The sequence below is a fragment of the Heterocephalus glaber genome, unplaced genomic scaffold, assembly GCF_053883595.1.
Source record: "Heterocephalus glaber isolate CG9 unplaced genomic scaffold, H.glaber_assembly_v1.0 deba00001479, whole genome shotgun sequence".
NCBI lineage: Eukaryota > Metazoa > Chordata > Mammalia > Rodentia > Bathyergidae > Heterocephalus > Heterocephalus glaber.
Genome location: NW_028258316.1, coordinates 374,101 through 401,486, shown reverse-complemented (window position 1 = coordinate 401,486; position 27,386 = coordinate 374,101). Strand labels below are relative to the sequence as shown.

The window sequence follows — 27,386 nt, the reverse complement described above, 5'->3', positions numbered from 1 at the left end:
TCACCAAGTTGCTCAGGTGGGACTTAAATTAGTGATCTTCCTCCCTCCTGAGTATTAGGGTTATGGTTGGTGCCACTGCAGTTGGTGATTTTTTTTTTTTTTAATTCTCAATGACTAAAAAAATTAACACCGAAGCTTCTGGAAGAACCACTTATACTTGCTTTTTGTTATGGTTTAGATCTAAAATGTCCCTTAAAAGTCTTATGTGTGTGGAAGGTGATTGGGTTGTGGAGGCCCTGTACTCATCATTGGATTCAGCTGTTGATGAGCTGAAGAGGCAGGTCACTGGGGGTGTGACCTAGGAAGGTGCTTCTCTCTCCTGGGTCTTCCCTCCTCTCTGCTTCCTGGCTGTGGTGGAATGAGCAGCAGTCCTCAACACAGGCTTTTCTACCGTGCCATTTCTGCTGTGGAACAAAACTGGGAGCCAAAATGAACCTCTTCTTTAAGTTGTGGGTATTGGGTATTGTGTCTCAGGTTTTTTATGTCATTTGTGCTCTCTCTTGCTTTTTCATTGACTCCAATGAGTCTTATATTATTCTTTGCATCATCTAGCAGCTGCTGGGTTGATTTCTTGTAGTCTCTTGCTGTTTTTGAGATCTTTCTTTTCATGATTGCTAACCACAGTCCTGTCTTCTCTACCTGATATTCTGTCCTCACATTGGCTCATTCTGCTGCATATACTTTCAGTGGAGTTTTTAATCCCCTGGATATTTGAATCTGTTTCATGGATTCCATTTCTTTCCTATGCTTGGCATTCATAGTTGCCATCGTTTTCCTGAGCTCCTCCTTTTTTTTTTTTTTGGTACTGAGGATCGAACTCAGGTCCTTGCAGTTGCGAGGCAGGTGGCAGAACCACTGAGCTAAATCCCTGGCCCTCCTCCATTTTTTTTTAATCTGTATATGCTCTATAGGCACTAAGCATTTCTTTCATTCTGGTCACCATCTCTGTAGTTATCTGAGAAGTTATTTCTGCTTTGATTTTTTTTTTCTAGAGCTTCGTTCATCTGCTTTGTTACTTCTGCCGTTACCACTTCAGAGAGTCCAGGTGGGTGACTTTTGGATTGTTCCACTTCATTACCCTCCGGGTTTGCCTTTGGTGAGCTGAAAGTCTGGGGGGGTGGGGTGCATCTTGTTCAAGTGTCTTCTCACTTTCTTTTTTTTTTTTTTAAGTTTAATTCTTGAGTTGATGCTTGTAAATTGCTTATGGTGAGTAGCTTTATTGCCAGTATTCAGAACCCTCAGGAAATGACCACTTCTCAGAGGTATCTTCCTGGTGTAGCTTGCTTTTGGATTTTCAGTCTGTTGGAAGATTCTATCTCTTCAATTTATTGGGAATGAGAAGTTTCTGCGCACTTGGCCCAGCCACTGGTTCTTTGGCACTGACCTATAGTTTTATTTTGTTTTCAAGACTCCTCGGCAATCTCAGTCTTGGTATACCAGGAAGGAAAACTGATTAGCACAGTTATATCACCTTGGCTAAAGTAGTACAATGAACAATAACAATAGCATCAAATATAGCCTAGAAAATGACAAACTATGGTAAACTATTAATTTGCCACCTTTAACTGTATGAACTAGATTTGTGGTTATGTAACAAAATCTGAAATGAACCAGAAAATTGTATGCAATAAATAAGCCCTTAATATGGTGATTTTTACCCTTAGGGAAGAAGATTTTAAAGGGTTGGGGGGAGATAGAGAAATAGAAGAAGAGGAAGAGATTAGAAGCAAAGCTGAACGACAAACAAAGATGTAGATCTTATAAACTTTGGGAAACTGGTGAAGATAAGAGGGAAAAGAAGGAAGAAATACAAACCAGAACAGAACAACAGAAAACTAGAAACCATGTTCAAACAATCAAGAAAAAACAAAACAAGAACAAACCAGAAAAGAGGGGAAAAGAAAGAAAGAAATGGAAAAAAACCAAAGCAGTCCAGTCCAGGAGTGGCTCTACTGTCACTGGTAGACACCATGGGTAGACAGAGTCCGGAGCTGAACTGACTAATCCCAGCAAGCCAGCTGCAGCACACAGTGGGGCAGTGGATAATCCCAGCCTGTCTCACCTTTACTTCTGCTGAAGTTCAGGCTGGTTTCTGGCTGTGAGGCTGGAACCGGAGTTTTTGAGCTTGCAACAGTCCATGTGTGTCCTGCCAGCTCGAACTCTGCTCCCTGCTGACTTGAACCCAGCTCCCGGACCCCTGCTGGTTTGAACGCCGCACCCCTACGCACTGGGAGCCACTAGATCTAGTCGGCCTCTAGGTGTTCTGCGTTCCAAGCTCAGTTGGCCCCTGTCTAAGATGACTACCAGCCAGCCCCCCTCTCCTGGGTGTTGTCTGAACCCACATAGCTCACCAGCCGCTGCAGTCCACTGCGTCCACTGCTCCGTCCAATGGTGCAGTTCTCTGTGGAGGCCTCTGAGGTCGCCAGAAGTCACTGTGCATCTGTAGGTCCAACCTGCTGTTCCCACGTTGTGAGTCCAGGCTCTGGGAGAAAGGGCTGCTTGCTGTCTTCTTCTTCTTCTTCATTAAAGTCTCTCTCTTCACTCTCCCCGTGGACTTCAGTTCTCGCCTCAGACCCTTCCTGGGTCCGGGACCCACTTTCCTCCCTCCCGGCCTCACACACTGTATTCCTGCGTCAGGACGCCCGATCTCGGAGAGGCGCCTACTCTGCTGCCCACCACTCCCTGGGTATTGTGTCTCAGTGATAGGAAAGCGAGACACCTTTCTTACACCTTTTTTGAATTTGACCTTGGCCTTCCTAAGGCTTTTTAGTTCAGAGCAGGGTCTTGGAAGGTGTTCTCATCAGTGAGTTTTGTCTGGGGAGATCCACAGTGTGCCTTGTAGGCATGAGATAACTGTGGCTAGACTGTCACGAAGATTTATTTTTGACCTCGTGCTTTTCTTCATGGCATGGCTACTGTCATTTGATGAGGGTAGTAGCCAATTCCAGCCTCCAGAGCACAGTGGTGGTGTGGACTGAGTTCTGTGATCAGTGTTCTTCACGATGACAGCTTGTGTTGAGGACCAACACCACCCTACCACCCTCCTGGGTTTTGTGAACTTGCCCGTTTTGACAGCAGCAACTTAGCTGCACCCAGGCTGCAGCAGAAAGACTGGGTATTCTTTTTCTTTTTCTTTCCGGTACCAGGGATCAAACTTGGGTCTTTGCGCTTGCATAGCAGGTGGCGAAACCACTGAGCTAAATCCCCGGCCCAAGACTGGGTATTCTTGAGTTCACACAGATGTCTTGAGGATAAGAAAGAATCCTTGCAAGGAGCTGTTTTTCTGGACTTGTTATATGATTTTTAAGTGGAAAGAAGGTAAAGCTAATGCTTAGGTAAGAACTGCAAGGTGTACACCCTATTCATATTTGCACACACTGGTTGGCATTCTCTCTTATGCAGGAGTGTTGGGACTTGGAAAATGCAAGATGTGGTACTATGGAGAAGAGGGGCATCAAATGTGTTTTGCTGGCGGCATAGGAGGTCAGATGTTGGTACCACCTTGTGGATGGGGTCTTGGTATGGGAATGGAGGCCAGGCACTGCCACTGCAGTGTTAGGACTGTGTGACTTGGGGCTCTGTGGTGAGTAGGAGCCACCATACTGAGGGAGGAGGAGGGGTTTGGGATGGAGCAAGGAGTCAAAGATCTGTCCATCATCCTGGGCCAGGGATGGGGACCCTGTGCACGCCTAAACCACATCAAGCCTGTCATCCTGGGACGAGGTGGGAACCCCATGCTCTCCTAGACCTCTTGTTGCCATGTGGCTGAGCACTTGGCTGTAGAGGGCTCTTGACCTGTGGGCTGAGGCACTGTCCTCTAGCTGTGAGGATTTCTATGTGTGTGGGGGGGGGGGGGGCGGGGGGCCCTCCCAGGGCTCTCAGGTTTTCCAGGACTGCTTGGAATGGGACATTCTGGGGTAAGGTTCCCCAGGCTGTGGGTTCCCCAGGTGGGGGTTCCTCAGGCGTTCCTGTGCTGTCGGGTTCCTGAGCCATAGGAGGGCCATTCTTTCCATGGTAAAGCTGTGGGGCTTTCACGTTTCTATTTCTCATTGCTCCCTGGAGGTGAGTTTGTGCCAGGAGCTGGGATCCCCTGAGGCTGTGGGCTGCTGTGCTTGGCACCAGGCAGATTTCAGTGGAGCTCTGTGGCCTTGACAGTTTGTGGAGTTACTTCACGCACTCTCTCCACAGCATGTCTCACTGTACCAGGCCCTGAGCTTGTCATTGCCACATGGCCTCACTGTGTTAGCCAACTGACTTTGATGGGGCCCACGGTGTGCAGACCACTGGCATGTGGCCCAGGCCCGACTCCAGAGCTGTGTGGTTGTATGGCTGGTGTGGCCCTCACTGCACCTCCAGGAATTACCTTGTGTGGCTTCTGTGGGAGACTTGTCTACTCCTGCACATTTCCATCACAGTGCTCTATTTCTGTGGACATCAGGTCTGGTTTCTTGATGCCTCCTTGTCTAGATCTTGCTCCTGTGTTACGTGTTTCCAGTCCTCAGGGTTCTCTTGGCCTTTTCCTTTTTAAGAAACTATATGGCACTCATGTGCACACATACATACTGCACATATACACATAGATACATGTGTACATACACAAATGCATACACATTTACATACATGGTATACTTTTCCCCCAAAACCATTTGAAGGTATGTTCAGACTTTATACCACTATATCCTTGCTTGTGCACAAGGCATTTCTCTTATATAATCACAGCACAGCGAATAAAATCAGGACATTTCACACTGATACTGTTGTTCAGTCTGTTCTGTATACAGTAGTCATAGCAATTTCCTTTGCAGCAGCTTTTCCTGTTTGGGACAGTGTACAGTGCAAGTTATCATTCAATTCTTTAGTGGGGATAGTTCTTCAGTCTTTGTCTTTCATGAAGGGGTATTTTGAAATATACAGACCACTTGTTTTCTAAAAGGCCCCTTGGTTGGAGTTTGCTAGATGCTATTCATGAATAGTTCCAGGTTGTGCACCTTGCAGGAAACCACAGAAGTAATGCTATGTGGATAGTGTGTCCACCAGATGTGTTGTCACTTTGGCCTGTGATTGGTCATACTGACTTTTCCTTTAGTGAAGGTAATGCCACTGGCTTTCCCAACTCTGGTTAGTTTTTCCTATGTAAGTAAGAATACTTTGAGATTATGTAAATCCCTGTTTCTTATCAGACTTTGACCCAGCAGTTTTAGGGTCCGTTGATGATGCATCAGACCTGAACCAATATGATGGTAGTAGTAAAATGGTGAATTTTAACTTCTGTCCTCATTTTGCATTCACTGTTTGGCATTCTAGTATAAAGAAGAGCTTTGCCTTCATTTTCTTACTAACAGTCCATCTGTTTAATGTTAGTGTGGACTCATGCTCTCCTTACTGTGTTCAGTGGGTTACAGTCCATTACTGTCATCATTCATTTTTTGTTTCTTGAATTTCCCACATTTAGCCAGCAGGAGCGCCTTCAGTCTTTGCTGTGTTCTGATGACATATTTGTCATCCTTTCAGCACTTACTTTCTTGGGCAGTGCATGATGCTCTGAACTCAATTTATACTTTGCTTGCCCCAATCTGGCACTAGCTGTTCCTTCAGGAGCTTTGGGTCTTAGAGGAGATGGTGCATAGGAGCCAAGGTACAGTTCTTCGTGCACCTGTTGCTGCCAAGGGCCATTGATTTGAGGACCCTGATGTAGTTGAGTTTCTGTTGTTTATATTGCTGTTGGCATCAGTTTCCATGCCTAAACCCAGTCCTTATCCTCGTTCAGGTGTGTGTGTAAGGCTCCTCTGCAAGGGAAGACACAGGGCACCCCAGTCAAGTGGGTCCTTTTAGTGTCAAGATTTCATTTCTCCACGCTGAGCTGGAGATGGATCAGGACTTGACATCTGCCAGTGGATCTGTTTGCTTCTGTCATTGCAAGTATGGGTGTGAAAAACAAGTGACAATGCAAGAACTGGGGTGGGATGAGACTTGTTATGTTTTGGGCTGCAGGTCTCATCCATGAGCCTTTCCTAGCTCGGTGTCCACGCACATCAGGAGTTCTGAGCACTGTATAGGTTGTTGGCCCCTTTGCAAAAGGGCTGAGAACATGTTTCCTCTTGTTAGATTAAATGTGGGTTCACCACAGAGCATTTGGATTTCACTTTTACTTCCTACTCTGGTCTTGGGCTAAGCTTTCCACGTGCATCCCTGGCACTGCCCTGCTTTGTGCCGTCCCTGCACGAGGATCACAGAGCGGTTGTAGCTTGGCCTTTCCTTGCTCCACGCAGCAGATATGGATTGCACATCTAGGGTGTTCCCAGCAATCATTTGGGTCTGTCCTTTGTGAGAAACAGATGTACAGGTGGAGGTAGAGGCTTGTGGGGGTGCCCAGGCCCTTCCTAACCCTTGGGAAGGTCCTATCTATTCCTCTTCCTACATGCTGGGTCCTGGGATGTGCTGGGGATGTATCAGGAAAGGACCAGTGCCTCCTCCTGGAGCCAGCTGGTGGGACAGTAAGACAGGGCAGGGGACAGGAGGAGTGCTAGGTGAGCTGTGTCTACTGAGGCCCACCTTAGAGATTTCACAGCACCCTGATCTCTCGGAAGTTAACCTGTTTGTTTCTGCTCCTTCTCTTCCTACTAGAACAGGAATCTTTTTCTGAAAAGATTCACAGGTTACTTTGACCTCAAAGGTCTCTGTTACATGTTGTTCTTTGTTGTTGTCATCCTTGCTGTTTACAAGCCTTTGAAGATATAAAAATCACTCAGGACTAGCCTGGTCCCTGCATTCGATGTCAAGTTTGCTGGGTATGGGGCAAGTCTTGTGTACCACTGAGGTTTTCTGTCTGCCTGGGACATGATGGGTGTTCAGTCATAGTGGTTGACCTTCACTCCAAGTGCTGGGAAGAGATAACTGCAAACGTGCACCAAGTCCCATCAGTTGCGATCAGGCAGTCCTCACAAGCCCTTCCTGAATATACATGCTTGCGCTTCAGAAAACAGGTCCTTCCAGAGACATCTGAGGTGCTCAGCCTACATTAAAGGCTGACCTACACTGGAAGGAAGAGTCAGGGAAGGTGGGAGGGGATAGCCAGGAATTGGCAAGGAAAGTTTGGCCCTGCTCATACCCTTTCTTGGCCCATGTTTCTAGGGTGTAAGGAAGTTAACCAGCCCTTCCCAAGAAGGCCGCTGGTGGGAGCATTCAGGAAACACTGAGGATGTCAGGCATTTGTTTTCAGCAGGATTGAGGAAGGAAGGGTAATGTGGAGGTTGGGGACTCTGAGTGACAAGTGGGCAATGGCCATGCTCTTGGGAGCCAGATGTGGTGTGAAGTAAAATTAGCAGTGAGGTCAAGGTTCAGTGGGAACATTCTGAAAAAACTTCCTGGTGTCTTTGGAAAAAACATTCCAGGAGTTATCAGAAGTGTGATGGGTGTCAGGCCCTTAAATTCTGGGAGCCCAATATCAGAGGGGTCTGCCTCTGTTCTCCTGGCCCTAAATGTGGGCAGGGCCTTTGCTGATGTCCTGCTCTTGCTGCATCTGTCAAGACTTGTAATGTTAAGAGCATTTTTGTGTGTTTATATTTACTTCTCCAACAACTCTAAACCTCTTCAAACCTCTTTTTGTCTTAAACGAATCTCTGGACACCTTCTATGATACAGTATATGCCTCCACAAGGTAGACATTTAAATATTTAGTGAGTTGACTATCTTACTGAATTTCCTGGATTTATCCATTTCTGTACCCTTTTTTAAAAGTTGTTAGACATTTGAAATACTTAGGTCAATGATGGCGAACCTTTTAGAGCTTTCAGTGATGATAGATAACTGGCTGCGGCACACATACTATTGGTTCGCCACCACTGACTTAGGTGAATTATTGGTGGCAGCAGAATGCATATCAAAATAAATTATAGCATTCCTATGACATAACAAAGCATTTCAGATTTCTAATTATATCAGTAATACATGAACACATCCTTATTGTTGAAAAGGTGTCTTCAGAACTATAGAATAGGTGAATATTTGTTTGGACTATTTTCTGAGTGCTGCCCTCCTCCTGGAGGTAACTGTGCTCTCTATAGGTCAAACTCAGCTTTGAGAATCTGATAGTGAGTTTTGTAACTATGATTTGTTTTGGGGAAATCATGCTAGTAGGTTGTGCAGTCTGTCTCTGCTGTATCCAAGTTGACAGCTTTTTGTTCTGTTTTTAAAGCAGGCAGTTCCAGCCAAAGGGGAAACTAAGCAGGATTGCTGCATGAAAACCGAGCTGCTGAGAGAAGGTAAGGACTGTGTTCAATGAATGGAGAAGTGCTTTTGTTACATGTGCTCTGCCTAGCATCTGTCTCAAGGTTGCTAACTTTTTGGTTTTACCCAGAGTTATTGTATAATTTCTCATCTCTTTGGATTCCTGAACAGATGGATAGTAAACAGACAGACCGACGCGCGCGCACACACACACACACACACACACACAGATCTGCTTGAGAAGGAAGAAATAAAGTATGAAAAGCAAAACCTCTACATATCCTTACTCAAAAGTACACCTAGAAAGTGAAAGTAAATGGTCACATGAGTGTTACAGCATCTTAATCCATCCCATTGAAAACTGGAACCCACCCAGGCTTCACCTGATAAGAAACTGGATAGACAAACTGTGGTATATTCACATGATGGAATGGTGAGCAGGTAGCGTGCATGGTTCATGCAACAACGTGGATGAAGCTTACATGTGTTTTGCCAGGTGAAGGAAGCCATAACCCAAAGGCCACATGCTGTGTGACTCCATTTATATGACATTCTGAACAAGATAGACGAGAGGCCTGGAGGACCTAGGGAGAAGCATTGAAAGGGCAATGGGAGGGAATGTGGGGAGGCAGCTGTTGGGTAAGGAGTAGGTGTGGACACTTGGTTCTGTGCATGCTAAGATGCATGCACCTATAGTGCTGGGCCCTGAGTGTGCACATCAGACCACACTAGAGAGGAGCTGGCCAGGTAACTTGGAATGCAGTGTTCTGACTAGACCCCTCAGGGATGGTGCCAGGACCTGTGGGGGCTCTGGCTCAGATCTGCCTTCTGCCAGTTAGCAGGCTGCCTCTTTGGCTGCATCCTGCCCACACCCTGAAGATCTCTGGGTGTTGTAGGTGTCCAGCTAGCTTGAAGCCTCTTAACTACTTGCTTCTTGTGTGCAGTGGCAGCCTGCTGCTCTCTGCCAGGTCTGGGGTTCGTCCACTCATGCTCTCTTCACCCACCATAGACCTCTTAGGACCTGTCTGGTATTTGTTTCCCATCTGTTGACCCCTTCCTGTCTCTGCTGCTCCTCTGTTCCTTGGAATTTTCTAATGTATCAGGTGCGACAAGACTATTCAACCCTTTCATGCTAGCATTTGCCCTTCTCTTTCTCCCTTTTTAGTGTCACCCAGTAGCTCTTTTCTTCTATGATAAACAGTATTAATATATATCCATAAGTTATTTCTGATTTTATATACAATTAATTTACTATTTCTGAGTAAGTATACATTTGCTTTAGAATTTGATATATAACCTCCAGGTTAAAGAAGTTTCTCTACCTATTCTGTTTTGTTAAGGGTGCAAAAACATTGATTAATAACCATTGATTCATTCAGAAAAGATTATTAATTGCATACATGGTGTGTGCCAGTCCTGTTGGTGTGCTGCATCCCAGAGGTGAAAGGACAGATAACTAGCATGATCAACAAACAAGGCAGTGTGTTAGGCGATAGGTGTGACAGCAGCATAGGAGCAAGGTGGCAGGGGTAGAGCCTAGTGGAAGCTAGGCTTCCTGCAGGGATGTGATCATGTGTTTCCTGCCTCTGCCCATTGTCAGGTTAAAGTGTGCTCTTTTGCCTCATGATACACAGACAGTTCTTGTTTCTGACCATCTTGGACATGACTGAGTTGTCAGAGGAAGCAGCTTCCAGAGAGGGGTATCCTGCTAATTCATGTGAAGCTGCTTCTGGAGTGTTTTTTTTTTTTTTTTAAGACAGGGTCTTACAGTGTAGTTCAGGTTGGCCTCAAACTTGAAGTGATCCTCCTGCCTTAGCCTCCCAAGTGTTAGGATTACATATGTGCACCACTATACCTAGCCTATTTTTATATCTAAACAATACCCACGTTTTTCTTACTGTAATGACTCCTCTGACTTAACCAGAAGTTAATTTTAAGAAATTATTTTATATTTAATCTATTTGAAATTAAGTACTGGTTTGTGTATGAGATGAAAGGATTTCTGTAGATGTTTTAGGGAAGCCAGTGAATGGGCTGCAGTTTCTGCTGGTGATGGAGCTGTGGAGGCCAGCTGCCAGCCATGGTGATTCTCTCTCCTCTTTCAGATATTCCTATGGCTGCCGATGAAAGTCCTGCCGAGAAACCAGCGGGAGAGGCTTCTATGGCTGCAGATGGCGAGACAAACGGGGCCTGTGAAAAGAGCGGCGACACAGATGCAACTAAACACACTCAGGAGAGCACCAGACCTAGCCCCCAGGAAGGCAGCAACAGAGCGGCCCGGATAGCGGAGAATGGGGTTTCAGAAAGAGATACAGAAGTGGGAAAGCAGAACCATGTCGCTGCTGATGACTTCATGCAGACATCAGTCATTGGTAGCAATGGATATTTCTTAAATAAACCTGCTCTACAGGGGCAGCCCTTGAGGACTTTGAGCACCCTGGCCTCCTCACTTCCTGGCCATGCTGCAAAAACCCTTCCTGGAGTGGCTGGTAAAGGCAGGACTCCAAGCACACTTCCTCAGGCGCCAGCCACAGCACCAGTGCCTGGGGTCGGGGGAGCAGATGTGGAAGACCGGAAGCCTGCAGCCCCTGGCGCCGATGTCAAGGTTCACAGGGCACGCAAGACCATGCCGAAGTCCATTTCGGGCCTGGTAATTCTGTCCCTTCTCTTGCTACTTCCTTTCTTCTCTTTTGACTTAGTCATGGCAAGTAGACCTCTGTGGATTAAGAGAAAAGGTAGTGAACAGCAGTGGTCATGTGATAGGTGGTCATTTCCAGCCCGGTAAGCAGTTAGGAGATGCTGCTTGTGCCTTTGTGGAAATGACACCTCCCTGGTTGTGTCTTTTTGGAGAGGATTCTCTCACCTCTGTGTGGAGACGCATCAGGCACTGCTGAGGAGACTGCTTCTTCATCTGCTGTGGCCCAGAGGCATCAGTCCAGCTCAGTGGAGCTCAGCACCTACTGTCTAAGTAAAACATGAGTGGCAGTGAATCTGTTAGGGCCAAGTGTGATGCAGGTGGAAGGACAAAGGACCTGAGATTCACCAGTCTTGTCTTACCTTGAGAAATGAGTGAGTCTTGCACCCTGGACATTTGACATAGGCAGTGCTTCCCTGAGTTTAGAATGGAGCGTGCTCTTCTTACCATGTCCTGCATAGCAATTGTTTTCACAGTGTCGGCTGTGCTGTTACCTTGCTTTTCAGTATTAATTTGGCTGGGATGTATTCTGGGTTATGATCACCTTCCCTTGTATTTTCTGGTATTTGGCATTGCTGGTGACATTCTGAACCTTACTTGTCCTTCCTGTATAGGCTGTCTGCTGTTTCCTCTGCAACCTTAGGGTTCCAGGACTGTTTTTTCCTCTGTGAGCCCTGCCAATCTGAGTATTTGTGCCTGTCAATTTCAGGAAAATATTGTATATGATTTTCTTTCCATCTTCTTCAGGTGGATGTTGGGTTCCATCTCTATGGACAGCCTTGCTTTTCTCCAATCCACTTTACATTCTTCTGTTCAATCCATGTGTTTTTGTTTTTTATTAAGTTTATTATTGGTACATTTTAGGTATACAATATAGTTACATTCATCATTGCGATCTGTACCTACCTGCACATGATGTATCTTGGTTGTTATTTTTTCGCCATTCCCTGGCCCTCCCTTCACCCCCCTCCACCCTTCCATATTTACAAATAATTTGTTTCCATTTTCTCACATTTTTTCTTATCCCTTCTTTCCTTTCCCTTATCCCTCCCATTTCCCTTATTCCCTTAGACCTTTTCTTCCTATTTCACAGTATCAGTTATACATGTTGATCCTTATTTACACTTTTAGTTTTTCACACTAGAGAAACTATTCGGTATTTACACGTGTGTCCTATTTATTTCACTTAAGAGGGTGGCCTCAGTGTGCATCCACTTAGCTATAAATGTCTCTAGTTTCTCATTCTTTATGGCTGAGTAGTACTGTTTTATAAAAAAACCCTGTCTTCTTTATCCAGTCTCCAGTTGATGGGCACTTGGGCTGTTTCCAAGTTTTAGCTATTACAAACTGTGCCGCTGTAAACATGGGTGCACATATATCGCTGTGGTAAGATTCTTTTAATTCTTTTGGGAAAATACCCAGCAGGGGGATAGCTGGGTCAAATGGGACCTCTAGCCCTAGGTCTTTGAGGTATCTCCATACTGACTTGCACAGTGGTTACACCAGTCTGCACTCCCACCAACAGTGGAGAAGGGTTCCTGTCTCCCCACAGCCCCGCCAACATTTGTTACTGGTTGATTTCTTGATAGCAGCCATTCTTTCTGGGGTGAAGTGGAATCTCAGCGTTGTTTTCATCTTTCAATCCTTATGTTGATTTTGACTTTTTTCTTACTCAGTACCTGATTAGTTCTTTTAATTAAAACCAGTTCTACATCATATTTCCTCTTATCCTTCAAGATGTATTGATTTTAATTTTTTCATAGTCTCTGTTAATGAATTTTGTTTCCTCAAAGGTGTACCATTTCTAAATGGTAGCTTTTGTGTGTGGTTGTTTCTCCCCTCCAGTGCTGACTTTTCTCCTTTAGGGGTATGCTTGCTTTTTTTTTCAGCGGCAATGGAGCAAACTGACTGAGCACTGGATATGGGTCTCTGGTCATTAGAGTGATTGTGGGGTGATGATGGGTGCAGCCTGGAGGTGCACTGGCAACCACCAGCCTCAGACCTTGAGATCCCATTGCCTATAAGTGTTGTCCACTGCTAGGCTACCTCCTTGTGCGACACCTGCCAGTAGCCCTGGTCCTGGCCCAGGGGCTCTCCAGCTCGCATCTTTGCCAGCCTGACTTGGTTTTATTTTTTTTAATTTTTTTTGGTACCGGGGCTCGAACTCGGGTCCTTGGACTTGCGCAGCAGGCGGCGAAACCACTGAGCTAAATCCCTGTCCCAGCCTGACGTGGTTTTAACCTTTCACAGTATTTTTCCATACATGTCACTGTTTTGGAAAATTTTTAAATAATTACAGATTAACAGAATATTGTAAAAATAGTAAAAGCTGGGCATGTTGGTGCATGCCTGTAATCCCAGTGCTTAGGAGGCTGAGTAAGAGGATTGCTGCGAGTTCAAGGCCAGCCTGAACTATGTAGTGAAACACTGTCTCAAAAAAAAAGGCAGGGACAGAGACATCCCGTGTTGTGCACCCCCACCCCTTTTTGGTACTGGTGGTTGAACTCAGGACCTTGTACTTGCCAGGCAAGTGGGGTGCTACTGAGCTAGATTCCTGGCCCCTGTTCACCCTTCATCCAGTCTTCTTTCATGGTAGCACTTTTTGTACCTAGAGTATAGTGTCTAGACAAGGACACTGACATTGGTATACTCTACAGCTCTTACTCAGTTTTACTGAAACTTAGGTGTATATGCATGTGTATGGTTCTGCAGTTTGATTGCATGTACAGATGGGTGACCACCACAGTCCGAGAGTGGAACATTCAGTCATGCTGGATCCCCCATGGCACACTCCTCCCTGACCCCTAGTAACCTCTAGTCTGTTTTCTGTTTCTATAATTGAGTTATTTCAGATGTTGTATGAGTGGAATTATAAAGTGTAGAACCTTCAGGGATGGCTTTTTTCTGTTCAGCATAGGTCTCTTGAGAACTGCCCCACTTGTGTCCTGAGTCTGAGTCTACTCCTCGGGCTGCCTGGTTGTCTACCATGGACCAGGTGCAGTTCAGCTGCTTCTCACTAAGGATACTTGGGCCTTTCCCATTTGGATTATTGTGTTAAAGCTGCTCTGAGCATTTATGGACGTTTTTGTTTGCACACGAGTTTCACCTCTCTGGATTGACTATCCAGGAGTATAATTACTTGGTTGGTGATGATTGGATGTTCTGTTTTATACTCGATCTTAGCCAAAAGGCCAAGAAGCAATGGATGTTCCTTTTTATAAGAAACTGGCAGGTCTTCAGCATTCCAGAGTATCTGCGTATCTTATGTTCCCTAGCAGTGGAGGGACCATCCAGTTTCTCGCATCCCCACCATCATTTTGTGATGCCGGCTGTGGCTTTCTTAATCTGATGGAGTGTGGTGGCATCTCCATGTGTTTAACTTGAGCTCCTCGTGGGTATTGCTGTGGAGGTTTCTTGATTGCTCATCTGCCAGCAGTGAGTCATCACTGCTGAAATGCCTTTCATGCCTCTCCTTCCTTCTATGATTAGGTGGTTTTGTTAGCATGGAGATTTCTTTATCAGATGTGTGTTTGCAGTTATGTTCTCTCATCTTAAGTTTATCTTCTTCCACTCAAGGAGTCTTTCCCAGAGCAAAGGTTTTTTTCATTTTGATGGAGTTCAGTTAGGTTCCTTTTCTGGACTGTGCTCTTGCTGTGATGTCTAAGAACTCTTTGGGCCAGATTTTGGAGCTTCTGTAATTTCTTTCCTAACTGAATTGTGTATACAGTTAAGGAGCAAGAGGAGTTGACTGGTGGCTCTATGCTTTCTCCTCTGCGTCTGTTCCTGCATCTTGCTCCTTCTCTGTGTGCTTACCACTGGGCTGTGGATGTGGGAAGGGAGGTGACCTTTCCACTCCACTGTGAGGCAGGGGTTATTCCTTAGTGATGGTGCAAGGGGTGTTGACTTGTGATGTGTGTTCAGCTGTGAGAGCTCACCCTGGTCCCCAGGGACCGGCCAGGCCAGGGCGGCAGAGCCTGGGGTGCAGAGCCTAGCAAGGACGGTTCAGGTGGCCAGCAAAGCTGTGTGATGACAAAGGCCTGTGCTCTGCCCTTCTGTGCACAGGTACTTTTTTCTCATGGCTGTGCTTTGTTAGGCAGTGATATGGACAAGGCCTAGAGTCCTCACTTTGGTTCAGTAGTTCTTAATTTTTTAGAATTTTGAAAATAACCTCTTAAATGAAAAGGTAGATTTTATACCTAATGAAGATTAGCTGCATGTGGTTATTTCCTCTTCAAACTTCATGTGTATGCCAGGAATGTAGCTCAGTGGCACAGTGCTCGCCTGGCAAGTGTGAGGCCCCGAGTTCACTTTCTGGTACCAAAACAAACTTTATGTGTATGTTAAAATTACAGTTTGTATTTATCTGCAAGTACTAGCTAGGGTGGGCTGGCCACTGTCTACTTGCTATCTGCTTCGTAGTTGGTAGGTGGCACAGGAGCAGTAGCTGAGTCGTGTGGTTGGATAGTGACAGCATCAGTGCCCAGCCTTGTGAGCAGAGAAGGGCTTAGCAGCTTTGCATTGTTCCTTGAAACAGTGCTCTGTGTGCAGAGGGTGGTTATCCAGTGGAAGCTGCAGGAAGAGCTGTCGTAGTGCCGAGGGTTTAGCTCCATGGTTCTGCTGCCTGCACTGCAAGGGCAAGGACCTGAGTTCGATCCCCCGTCCAAAAAAAAAAAAAAAGTGCTGTTGTATTTGAGTTGTGGTTTGAAGGAAGAAGAGAGAGTTAATTCCCAGGGGGGAAAAAAAGAGGACTCCAGGAGTGGAGGTAAGTTCCAAGGCCCTCAGGGGAAAGCACAGGGGATACCGCAACAGGGCTCGTGAGCTGGGTGGGTGTCCACTGAGGGAAGCAACAGAAAACTGCGTAGACCTGGGATCACCAGGAAGGTTCCTGCACCAGTCTGTTTTCTGTTCTGTCTCTGGGTAATTTACAGAGTAGGAATTTAGCTTACGGGTCTGGAGGCCGGGAAGACCAGACATGGTGTGGCATCTGGTGAGGGCTTCTTGCTACATTGTGACTCTGCTGAGAGTTGCATAGGGAGACAGAGAAAGCATGCCAGCAGCCAAGTCTCTGGTCTGTGCCATCACAGGACCCTCCCTCACAATCTCCTTGAATCCGATTATCTCCCCAAGATTCCACCCCCAAATACCATTAACATACAGATTTGGAGACTAAGTTTCCAGCATGTAAAGACATGTGATGCATCCAGACCCATAGCCATTCCCTAGCTTGGTGGTCAGATGTGGGGAGCTGCAGCAACCCGACAGAGAGCACCCAGTCCTCGGCCTCCTGCCGCTGTGGGCACAGCCTGCTGCCCTCACCAGTCAGCTGTGTCGTGCTTGCCTTCTCACCTGGGACTCCCCCGTGTGCCTCTCTACCTTACTGTGACCTCAGGGAGTGAATCTTGGGTCCCCCAAACCCATTTTGTGGTGTCCAGTGTTTATCCAGTGCTTTGAATTACAGTTGTTCTCAACTTTGGCCACTCCTCTCTGGTCTCATTGCCAGGAAATGGTATGCTTTGTCAAACTGTGAGTAGGAGATCATTTTTAAATGTAGCCTAATTAGCTATTGTGGAACACATGCCATTTTGATGTTGCGGAGTGTAGCCAGGGTAAACCATGGAAGCACTGCCAAGAGTTTTTAGGTATTTTTTAGCTTAGTAGTATTTACTACCTAATCAAGGGTTGGCAGACTTTTTCTGCAAAGAGCTAAATAAAAAATGTCTTAGGTTTTGCAGACTACATGTGGCTCCTTGTGCAGCTGCTCCCTCTCCGGCTCCCTGCCTCCTCACTTCCTCCTGCTTGTCCCTCATCTTTTTTTTTTGGATACCAGGGATCGAACTCGGGACCTTGTGCTTGTCAAGCAGGCGGCAGCACCACTGAGCTAAATCCCTGGCCCCCTTTGTCCCTATTCTCAGTTAGTTCTTTTTACAGTTAGACTTTTAACATGTTCCCATCGACTTGAACCACCGGTGGTGCATGCATGACCGTCCTATCGGGTGGCTTATACCACTGGTGGTACAAATGTATCTAATCACTTTTATGTCTTTTTACTAATAAAATCACTAAAAAGTCTATAGATAGATCAAATCCAGTTAGTTGCTTGAATTTGAATAATTACTGCCCAAATATAAATTTTTTTTTTTTTTTTTGTACCAGGGATCGAACTCAGGTCCTTGCGCTTGTGAGGCAGGTGATGGAACCACTGTAAATCCCCGGCCCTCAAATATAAATATTAATTCTTTTCATACAAATTAAAATTATCACAATAGTCAGCACAATTATTTATTTCATCAAATTAAAAGAAATTTATTTATATTCTTGAATAGTTTATTAATAACTAGTTCTCTAAATTTTAACATGGAAATCTTTGAAATACCCCATTACTTGTGAATGTAATATGTATTTATAACTGCTGTATGCAAATTAGCTGTATTAAAACTTTTGATGCCATCCCGTGTGCTAAGTCATTTCCTTTCTTTGCATTATTGTAAACAAAGACACCCTGAGAAGCAGTACAAGCTGCCCGATGGGACAGTCATGTGTGTACCACTGGTGGTGGCTCAAGCTGATGGGAATGATCAAATTCAAATCAGAGCCACCCAGCAGTGAGATGCACAAATTACGGCCCGTTGTGAACGTGTTAATAGCTCTTACCTTGGGCCATGGTTTGAGATGCTGACCTCAGTCACCCACCTAGTGACTGGGCACATGTGCCCCACTATTAGATGCTCCTTTGATGACAGCTGTGGTGTGTGGATTTATGAACTCTGCCTTCCCTTAATGGCTCATTTATCTTTCAGTTGAAATGAATTAATGGGGAAAGAACTGATTTGGGGTATGTATTATTTGAGCAACCATCTGCTTGTACACAGTCACTGTTATTAATTGTTTTTGTCTTTGAAGCATACAGCCAGCAAGGATCCCAGAGAAGTTCGGGAAGTGAGAGACCATAAGGAACCAAAAGAGGAGATCAGCAGAAATGTTTCTGATTGTGGACGACAGCAGCTTTTACCCCCTTTCCCATCCCTTCACCAGTCGCTACCTCAGAACCAATGCTACATGGCCACCACGAAGTCACAGACAGGTAAAAGGACACAGCATCTCTCACTCGTTCCTGTTGTATGTCTGGAACCTACACCCTCTGGAAAGAGCTGCTTGGGACATGTGGCCTCTGCACAGCTAGAGAGGCTCCAGCTTCTGACCCATGCCTTCCTTGCACAGCACCTTTGTGCTCCCTGCCCTGGCCTTTTGGCCGCTTGACTCAGTGTTTACTTGTTCTCACTTGCCTTTGAATCCAAGGTGAACATTGTGTTCAGCTTTCACTCTTGGGCTGACGGAGTGGAGAGTTTGGGGTGAGAACTTCCGTGGTCCTGCGTTAGGCACTCTTGGAAGCATGTGATGTGCTGGGTGGGCTGAGGTTTGAGGAGCCTTTGCCTCTGGCTCTGTTACCACGACCATTTTTTCTCGCTGTATTGGACTTGTGTGTCCTCTCGTCAGGCAGGGGAGTTGAACTCTATTACTATGGGAGATCTCTTGTGGGAGGGGAGGAGTAACAGTATAAGTGGCCCCATAAGCAGGCTGCTGATGGGTATATGCTTCAGAGTGAGGGACACCTCATGTCCCCAGGCTTTCCTGTCAGCCTGCAGAAGTATATGCAGCTCTCTTCCAGAAGAGATGGGTGATCCCTCTAGTGAAGAGTTTGAACTTAGAACAGATCGGCTAGCCGGCCTTCTGAATATGCAGGTAGGTCAGCCTGTGCTGGGGCTGTCAACCCAAAAGACCTTATACTTAGGGAGTCTCCCCAGGCTAAAGGTCATGTCTTTTTCTGGACCTTTAAAATATTTTTTATTTTAATGGAATTTCAGATTTCCAGCAAAGTTATGAAAATTCTACAAAGAATTCCTATGTACCCTTAACTCCTTTTACCAAAACCACAATCATTCCTTCCTTTCCGGTACATAGCTTTTTTTTTTTTAATGATTTAAACATCGATTATTCATTGAACATAAGTTGCCCAGTGCAGACTTACACCCTTCCACCTGTAAACACTTCAGTACATTTCCTTAGATAATAGTGTGATGTCTCCAGAAATAAGAACATTCTCTTAAATAACTGCAGTGCAGTAACCAGAATTGGGAAATTAACTTCACTGTGACACAGTTATTTCATTTTAGTACATTGTTCACCTGTTGCCAGTTTTCTGTTCATGTCCCTTACAGCCAAAGAAAGTCAGTTCTGCAGTGGCGCCCTGTAAGTGCAAAGTGGGCTCACACGCCTTTAATCCCAGCGCTCGGGAGACTGAGGCAGGAGGATTGCCATGAGTTCAAGGCCAGCCTGGGCTTCATAGTGGGTTTAAGGGTAGGCTGAACTACACAGTGAGACTGTGTCTCAAAAAAAAAAAAAGTTATTTCTGGCCCTAGATCCCACAGTTACCTGGTTGTTGTGTCTTGTTGGTCTCCTGTAATCTGAAACATTCCAGCCTTCTTTGTCATTCTTGACATTGGTGTTTTGAGAACATAGGCAGGTGTTCTGTAGAACTTGTTGGATGTGGTATTCCAGTCTTCCTCAGGATCAGTTCAGTGACTCACATATGTCTCTAGGAGTTGGGTGGCTTCCTGTCGTGGTAGGGCAGGCAGTGTCTGTAGGTCCTTCCCTCATAATATTCCTGTTTCCCAGGTTGTCCTCAGCAGGTGCCGTGTGCGTGTGCGTGTGTTTGTGTGTGTGTGTGTGTGTGTGTGTAGACTGAGGCTCTGTAGAAGCCTTGCTTTTTTTTTTTTTTTTGGTACCGGGGATCGAACTCAGGGCCTTGCAGTTGTGAGGCAGGCACCAGAACCACTGAGCTAAATCCCTGGCCCAGAAGCCTTGCTTTTTATCACAGCCACCAGGAAGTGCTGTCAGGTAGGGGCCCAGTGGTGGTTTTCTATCTCCACCACTCCCTAAGTTGGTCTGGTCTATTCTGTTGGTGTTGTAAGAAAATGATTCACTCTCCCATCTTATCTAGCTAGTCATCATCTATCTGTCTGTCTTTATTAATGGTATAGCTGGGCATGGTGGTGCACATTTGTTGTTTTTTTTTTTGTATTAAATTCTTTTATTGGTACATTGTAGGTATACAACACAATTACATTTCTCATTGGGAATTGTACCTTTATATAATGCATCTTGGTTCTTATTTTTTCCCCATTCCTAGCCCTCCCTTCACGCCCTCCACCCTTCCCTGTTTACAAAGACTTTATTTCCATTTTTTCCATTTCTCATCATTTTTTCCTTTCCCTTCTTTCCTTTCCCCTGTGCCTCCCACTACCCCTACCCTTTTGGACCTTTTCTTCTTATTTTACATTATCGATTATTCATTCTAATCATTGGTACATTTTAGGTATACAATATAATGACACTCATCATTGGAAATTTGCACCTTTACATAGTCTCTCTTGGTTCTTATTTTTCACCCTTGCCCAGCCCTCCCTTCAACCCCTCCAGTCCTCCCTATTTACAAAGATTTTGTTCCTATTTTTCCACTTTCTCACATTAATCCCATCCCCTTCTATCCTTTCCCCTAGCCCTCCCACTTCCTTCCCCTTTGCCCCTTTTCTTCCTATTTCACATGACCTATTATACATTTAGTCCTTATTTACACTTTCAGTTTCTCACACCAGAGAAACTATTCGGCATTTACACATCTGTGTCCTATTTATTTCACTTAAGAGTATTGCCTCAATGTGCATCCACTTAGCTATAAATGTCTCTAATTTCTCATTTTTTATGTCTGAGTAGTACTCCATTTTATAAAAAACCCCACATTTTCTTTATCCAGTCTCCAGTTGATGGGCATTTGGGCTGTTTCCAAGTTTTAGCTATTACAAATTGCACTGCTATGAACATGGGTGTACATATATCACTGTGGTATGATTCTTTTAATTCTTTGGGGAAGATCCCCAGCAGTGGAATAGCAGGGTCAGATGGGATTTCCAGTCCTAGTTCTTTGAGGTATCTCCATACTGATTCCCACAGTGGTTGCACCAGTCTACACTCCCACCAGCAGTGGAGCAGGGTTCCTCTTTCCCCACAGCCCCGCCAGCATTTGTTATTGGTTGATTTCATGATAGCAGCCATTCTTTCTGGAGTGAAGTGGAATCTCAGCGTTGTTTTCATTTGCATCTCTCGAATGACCAGTGATGTTGAACATTTTTTCATGTATTTATTTGCTATTTCTAATTCTTTGTCTGAGAAATGTCTGTTCATTTCAGATGTCCAGTTTTGGATTGGGTCTTTAAATTTGGGAGGTCTGATCTTTTTAAGTTCTTTATGGATTCAAGATAGTAGACCTTTGTCTGAGGAAGAGCAGGTGAAGATTTTTTCCCACATTGTGGATTGTCGGTGGTGCACATTTGTAATCCTAGCACTTGGGAAGTGGAGGCAGGAGAGTTGTGGGTTTGAGACCAGCCAGGGCAATTTAGCAGTTCAAGGTCAGCCTGAATTACATGGTAAGATCCTGTCTCCAAAAAAAGAGACTGTATTAGCTTTCGGTCACTATGACAAATAAGTAAGGTAAATTATAAATAAAGAGAAAAGGTTTGTTTTGGCCCAGTTTTAGAGGTTACAGTCTAGCATTGGTTGGTCCTTTTGTCCTTTTGCGTTAAACCTGTGTGACACATCATGGTGTTTGTGCACGGCAGAGCAAAACCATTCACTATGGTGCCTGGGAAAGGAAGGAAGAAGCGTCCAGAATGCCCCTGTCCCCTTCGAGGGCATGCCTCTAGGGACTTGAAGACTTCCACTAGGCCCTTCTACAGGCACCACTCCTTCCCAAGAGTGCCATACTGGCGCCCAACCCATTAACACATAGGCCTTTGGGGACATTCAGGACACAAACAATTGCAGCTTATAAACTCTCATTTTAGTCTCTGGACTGGTGTTCATTACTCTCATTTTGTTGCTTGAATCACTCCAGTTTGGTCACTGGGGCTTCAGCTGGGTCCTGAGTTCTTGGATGTGGCTCAGCCTTTTCTTCAAACTCTCTGGGTGGACCAGGTAGACCAGGCTCAGCTTGTCTTTTCCTTCCCAAGCTGGAACTAGAGCTTGTTCAGGGAGCCCTGGCTCTTTCACTTAGAATGTGGTGGTTAGGAAGCAAAATCAGTCTTTATGTTCCCAACTCTGTCCTTTTGGCCACTTGATTCAGTGTTGTTTTAATCAATTACACCTGTCATTTTGCAGAGTTCTATAGAATTATATTTATGTATAAGGACTGACAAGGAAAGTCAAAAGTCAGTATTTCTGTTAACACACTAAGTTTTCTTATATCAGCATTACTATTTTATCACATTTCAGTAAGATCTTTCTAAAACAATGCACAGTGTTCACAGGCCTCCTGTTTAACCCTTTTACACCCTTCCACTTAACTTCCCTTCTTCTTGTAGGCTTGAAAGTCAGTGGCTAGTTGAGGGTGCTGTGTGTGGAATAGCCTCAGACCACAGATGCCATATGATCCAGCAGTTTGCTGACTTTCGAATGTGTGGCTATAGATGCTCCCCTAGCCTCACTGTTCCTCTGGGCTTGCGCCACCTCCCAGGGAAGGAGAAGTCACAGTTTCTGTGCCTGTAAGTGTTTCCCAGGGAGGAGCATTCCCTGCTTGTTAGAGTCACTGGCTTACCTTCGAGTGTTGCTAGAAATGCTGAGAGTCTGATATCTGGAGGGTAGATGTAACCATCTCATGGCACAGTGTCGCTTGTCCATGCCCGTGTGTCCTGGGATATAAAGACCACTGTTGGCATGGTAGAAATGGATGTAGGATGTTGGCAGCAGGGTCTGTATAGACCAGGGACAGGGATGGCCACTGTTCTGTTTCCTGAGACCTCTTGCCTTCCTCTGCTTGCTATGTATGTGACCTTTGAGGTGTCCAAGCTAACACCAGAGTTGTCTGAGATAGTGCTAAGAGTCCATGGGATCTCTTTATTAATTCTTAATATTATTGTGCTGATGCTGACAGAAGGCTATGTTCTTTTCTCTCCTGGTGAGCCAATAGGTTTACCACAGGCAGGAAAGATGAGTTGATCCCTGCGGTTAAGAGTATGTTTTTTTGGCTGACATCCTAGCCTAGCTCCACAGGGCAGCTTGCTCCTGTCTCAGGTGGCTCTGATGTACAGGCCCTGTATCTTACCCTATAGGTAATGGGAAAGGGAGTGTTACCAGAACCCCTGCAGTGGGTCCTGATCTCCTGTGAGCCACTACAACACAGAGCTGATAAGAATAAAGATGAGAAATGAGACTTGGAGAAGAAGTTGGGTTTTGGGCCTGATCAGTGGTGCTCTGGGCAGCAAAGACAAAGGGACCCTAAGCTTGCTGCTATTGGGTTTATAGGGTGTGTCAGATGACTCAGAGGGCAGCAATAATCTTAAATTGACAAGGATCAGTATCAGATTCTGGGAGGGTGGAGGTAATCCTATAACAATGAAGATTTTAGATGAGGAGCTTACAGTAAGAATAAAGACAGCACAGTAAGATGAGCAAACATCCTTAGAATAGTAGGTGGGATAGGTTAAGCTGATAAGGAGTTTGTCCCTCCTGGAATGAAACCTTTCTCTTTTTGTATTACTACTCCATTCTCAAAGAACCAGGATGTCTTCAGCTGATGTAATCTTGCACTTGATTGTCACATCATGGGACTATTGAGGCATCAGACAGCCCTAATCATAATTTAATTGTGAAATGAGTTTTTCCCCCCAAAATTATGTAGAATGGCTCCCAACATCTCCCCTCTGTACTTCAATGTGAGAAATCGGGACCCTGAACTTGCGAGCCTGGAAGCCCTCTGAATCCTTTGAGTGTGTCACAGCCCAAGGCAGGGAGACCAAACTGATCAAAGTTCACAGTCACACAGAGTTGGGTTTAGAGAAGAACCTGAGTTGTTCTTGTTTGTTTTATGGTACTGAAGATTTTATTTTGTTTGAGACAGGGTTTCTCTATGTTTTATTTTGTATTTGGAGACAGGTTCTCATTAAGTTGACCAAGCTGCCCTTGAACTTGTGTTCCTTGTGCCTTAGCCTCCAAATAGCTGGGATGGAGGATAGGCATGTGCCACACTACACATGGCTGATGTTTATTTTGACAAGTAGCATTCTGCATGTGAGGTCAGTTTTACTGTGTAATACAGTCACAGCTGTGTCCACCCAGCCTGGCCTGTGGCTGTGGGTGTGAATGTTCTGGCACCCTTGAGCAACATTTTTCTCTGGTGAAAGTGCAGACCTCTAGTTCAGGGCCTGTTGCTACATGTCCCTCCACTGCTGCATGTTGTCACAGGCTCCCACTCCCACATGCATGCCTGCCAGGGCATATGGAGAGCTGGTGTGTTTGTTATCCCCACCCCTTTTATTTTTCTCTTTTTCTCTTTTTGGGAACCAGGCATTAAACACTAGCTCTGTTCAAAAGCAACTGTATCTGAGGGGAAAAAGAAAGTCTGTGGGGCCGGGGATGTAGTTCAGTGGCACCGTGCCTGCCTGGCAAGCACAAGGTCCTGTTTGATCCCTGGTACCACAAAAAGGAAGTGTGTGCTCAGGAAAAGTGTAGGCTAAGAACAGAAATGAGAAGCCCTGAAGTTTATTCCTTAGGCTAATATTTGGCTCAGAGATGTCCCATAACCATCACAGAGCCAAAGCAGTACAATTACCACAACAAAGAGCGGCCCGGGGAAGGGGTGGTGCCGCTTCCTAGCCACTACAGCAGTAAATTCAGAGGTCTCAGCTCCAATAGAAACCTCAAGACATGCAAAAATCCTAGGGAAGTTTGGCCCTTTTTAAGGGAAAAATAAATCCAGAATACCATTCCTGAGAAATGTCTGCTATCAGATATGTTAGACAAAGACTTTAAAACAACTATCTTGTAGGTATTCTAAGACATGGAGAAAGTTAAGAAAATGATGTGTGTAAATGAAATGAAAGTATTAATGAAGAGATAGAGAACTGGGGATTTAGCTCAGTGGTTCCACCACCTGCCTTGCAAGTGCAAGGTCCCGAGCTTGATCCCTGTACCAAAAAAAAAAAAAAAAAGCAGCTTAAAAAAAGAGAGAGAGATAGAAAACCTTTAGAAAGGAACCAAAAATAAATTCTGGCACTAAAAAATATAACAGCTGAAATGAAAAATTCCCTAGAGGGATTAAAGGCAGATTTGAGCAGGCAGAGGAAAGGGTCAGTGAACTTGAAAATAGGACAGTAGAAATCATTGAGTCTGAGAATTAGAAAGGAAAAAGATCAAGAGTACTGAGCTGAGGCTTAGAACCTGTGGGACACCCATCAAGTGGGTCAGCAGACACCATAGAAAGCCAATGAGTAGAGCGTGTGTGGAGGGAGGGAATATTTGAAGAAATAATGACTGAACCCTCCGAAGTATGATGAAAGACATGAATATAAACATAGAAGGCAAATGAACTCAGACCACTGAGATACAAGATAATCAAACTTTTGAAACACAGAGTCTTGAGAGCACCAGGAGAGAGATGACTTACACTTTTAAGAGGTTCTTTGGTAGGGCTCCAGCAGGTGGCTCTTAGAGACACTTTGGAGGGTGGATGGCAGTGGGCTGAGCACAGTGCTAAAAGAGAAAAAGGTGGTCAACCCAGAATCATATGCATGGCAAAACTGCCCTTCAAGAGTGAGGGAAAAATTCTAGTGTTCTCAGGTAAACATAAGCTAAGGGAGTTTGTTATCACTAGACCTGCCTAAAAGAAATGCTTAAAGGAGTGGGCACGATGAAAGGAACTCCAAGTTGTATAATAAGGGAAAGATCTAAATAAACACTGGGGCAGTTGTAGATAGTGGGCCATTGTAAAAGCTGTGTTATTGTAACAATGATTTATAGTTTCATTTTTGTTTTCTGTAAGATTTAACAGATTAATACATTAAAAAAAAGTTATTAGTCTTACTGAAATTTTGGCTTGTAATGTCACATTTTTTGTACATAATGTAAGAAATTAATGTGCATAAAAGCATCGATTAGGAGCCAAGTGTGGTGGCACACGTCTATAATCCTAGCACCCGGGAGGCTGGGGCAAGAGTACCCTCACGAGTTCAAGGCCAGCCTGGACTACATACGAGCCCCTGTCTCAAAAAAAAATTAATTTTTGCTTTGGGCACACATTATATAAAGGTGTAATATGACAGCAACCAAAAGGGGTGGGAACAGAGCCATAAAAGAACAGAGTTTCTGTATGTTCATTGATGCTTCAGAGTGTTAGAACTTTGGATATTAAATGTAATCCCCATAGTAACCATAAAGAAAATACAGGGAGATAGAAAATGGGAAATTTAAACATTTCTGTATAAAAATTAAAGTAAATACAAAAGAAGACAGACATGCCAGAAATAACCCCAAAAAGCTGTAAGTCTTATAGAAAACACAGAAAATGCAGAAGTACCTCTTTTAATAGTTACTTTAAACACAAACAGATAAAACTTACAATCAAAAGACAAAGGGGCTGGGGATTTAGTTCAGTGGTTCTGCCGCCTGCCTTGCAAGCACAAGGAGCTGAGTTCAAACCCTGGTACCAAAAAAAAAGATCACATCCACATAGCCAGGGATTTAGCTCAGTGGTTCCGCCACCTGCTTTGCAAGCATAAGGTCCCAAGTTTGATCCCTGGTACCAGAAATAAAAGATCATGTCCACATAGCCAGGGATTTAGCTCAGTGGTTCTGCCACCTGTTTTGCAAGCATAAGGTGCCGAGTTTGATCCCCAGTACCAAAAAAAAAAAAAATTCAAAAGACAAAGATTGGCAAAGTGTGTAAAAGCGCATGATGCTGTTATATATTATGTATGAGAGAACTACGTTAATCCAAAGACACCAGGAGATTGAAAGTGGAAAGATGGAAAAAATATTTCAGTTAAATAGTAACCAAAGACAGCAAGGGTGGTTGTGCTACTATCAGGGAAAATAGACATTAACAAAAAAGGTCACAAGAGATGACACTGTATATTAATAAAAGTTCTAATTTGCCAAGAAAGTGTAACAGTTAAAAACATTTATGTACCTAATGCTAGACCACTGAAATATATGAAGCAAACAAAACCTGACAGAATTGAAGAGAGAAATAGACAATTCTACAGTCATAGTTGGAGACTTCAATACATGCTCTCAATAATGGGCTGAACAGTCAGATAAAAGATAATTTAGAAGGTCGGGGATTTAGCTCAGTGGTTCTGCCGCCTGCCTCGCAAGTGCAAGGACTGGAGTTCGATCCCCGGTACCAAAAAAAAATAATAATAATAATCTAGAGGACCTACCATAAGACAGCTAGATTTATAGACATGTACGAAGCCTTCTGGTAACAGCAACATCACACAGTCCCCTCAAGGGCACTTGGGGCTTCTTCCAGAGAGATCATGTGTTAGGCCACAAATGAAATCTCAACAGATTTAATAAGATAGAGATTCAAAACTTATTATAAGGAGTCACAGTGATGTGATGCTCACATAATGAT

The 27,386-nt window shown here is 44.7% G+C and overlaps 1 protein-coding gene across 25 annotated transcripts in view; it reads left to right on the top strand.

The window, feature by feature from the left end:
• Positions 1-27,386, top strand: part of Ehmt1 (euchromatic histone lysine methyltransferase 1) — a 192,149-nt gene that overhangs the window by 75,493 nt on the left and 89,270 nt on the right. For 13 of the 25 annotated variants that reach the window (XM_087182590.1, XM_087182606.1, XM_087182585.1 and 10 more), the window contains 3 exons: positions 8,195-8,261; positions 10,332-10,876; positions 17,822-18,002. In XM_087182590.1, coding sequence (XP_087038716.1) covers positions 8,195-8,261; positions 10,332-10,876; positions 17,822-18,002 — 793 coding nt within the window. Of the gene's footprint in view, positions 1-992; positions 1,046-2,510; positions 3,336-8,194; positions 8,262-10,331; positions 10,877-17,821; positions 18,003-27,386 lie in introns of those variants that run through there. The other 12 variants (XM_087182608.1, XM_087182604.1, XM_087182598.1 and 9 more) reach the window with 4 other exon arrangements.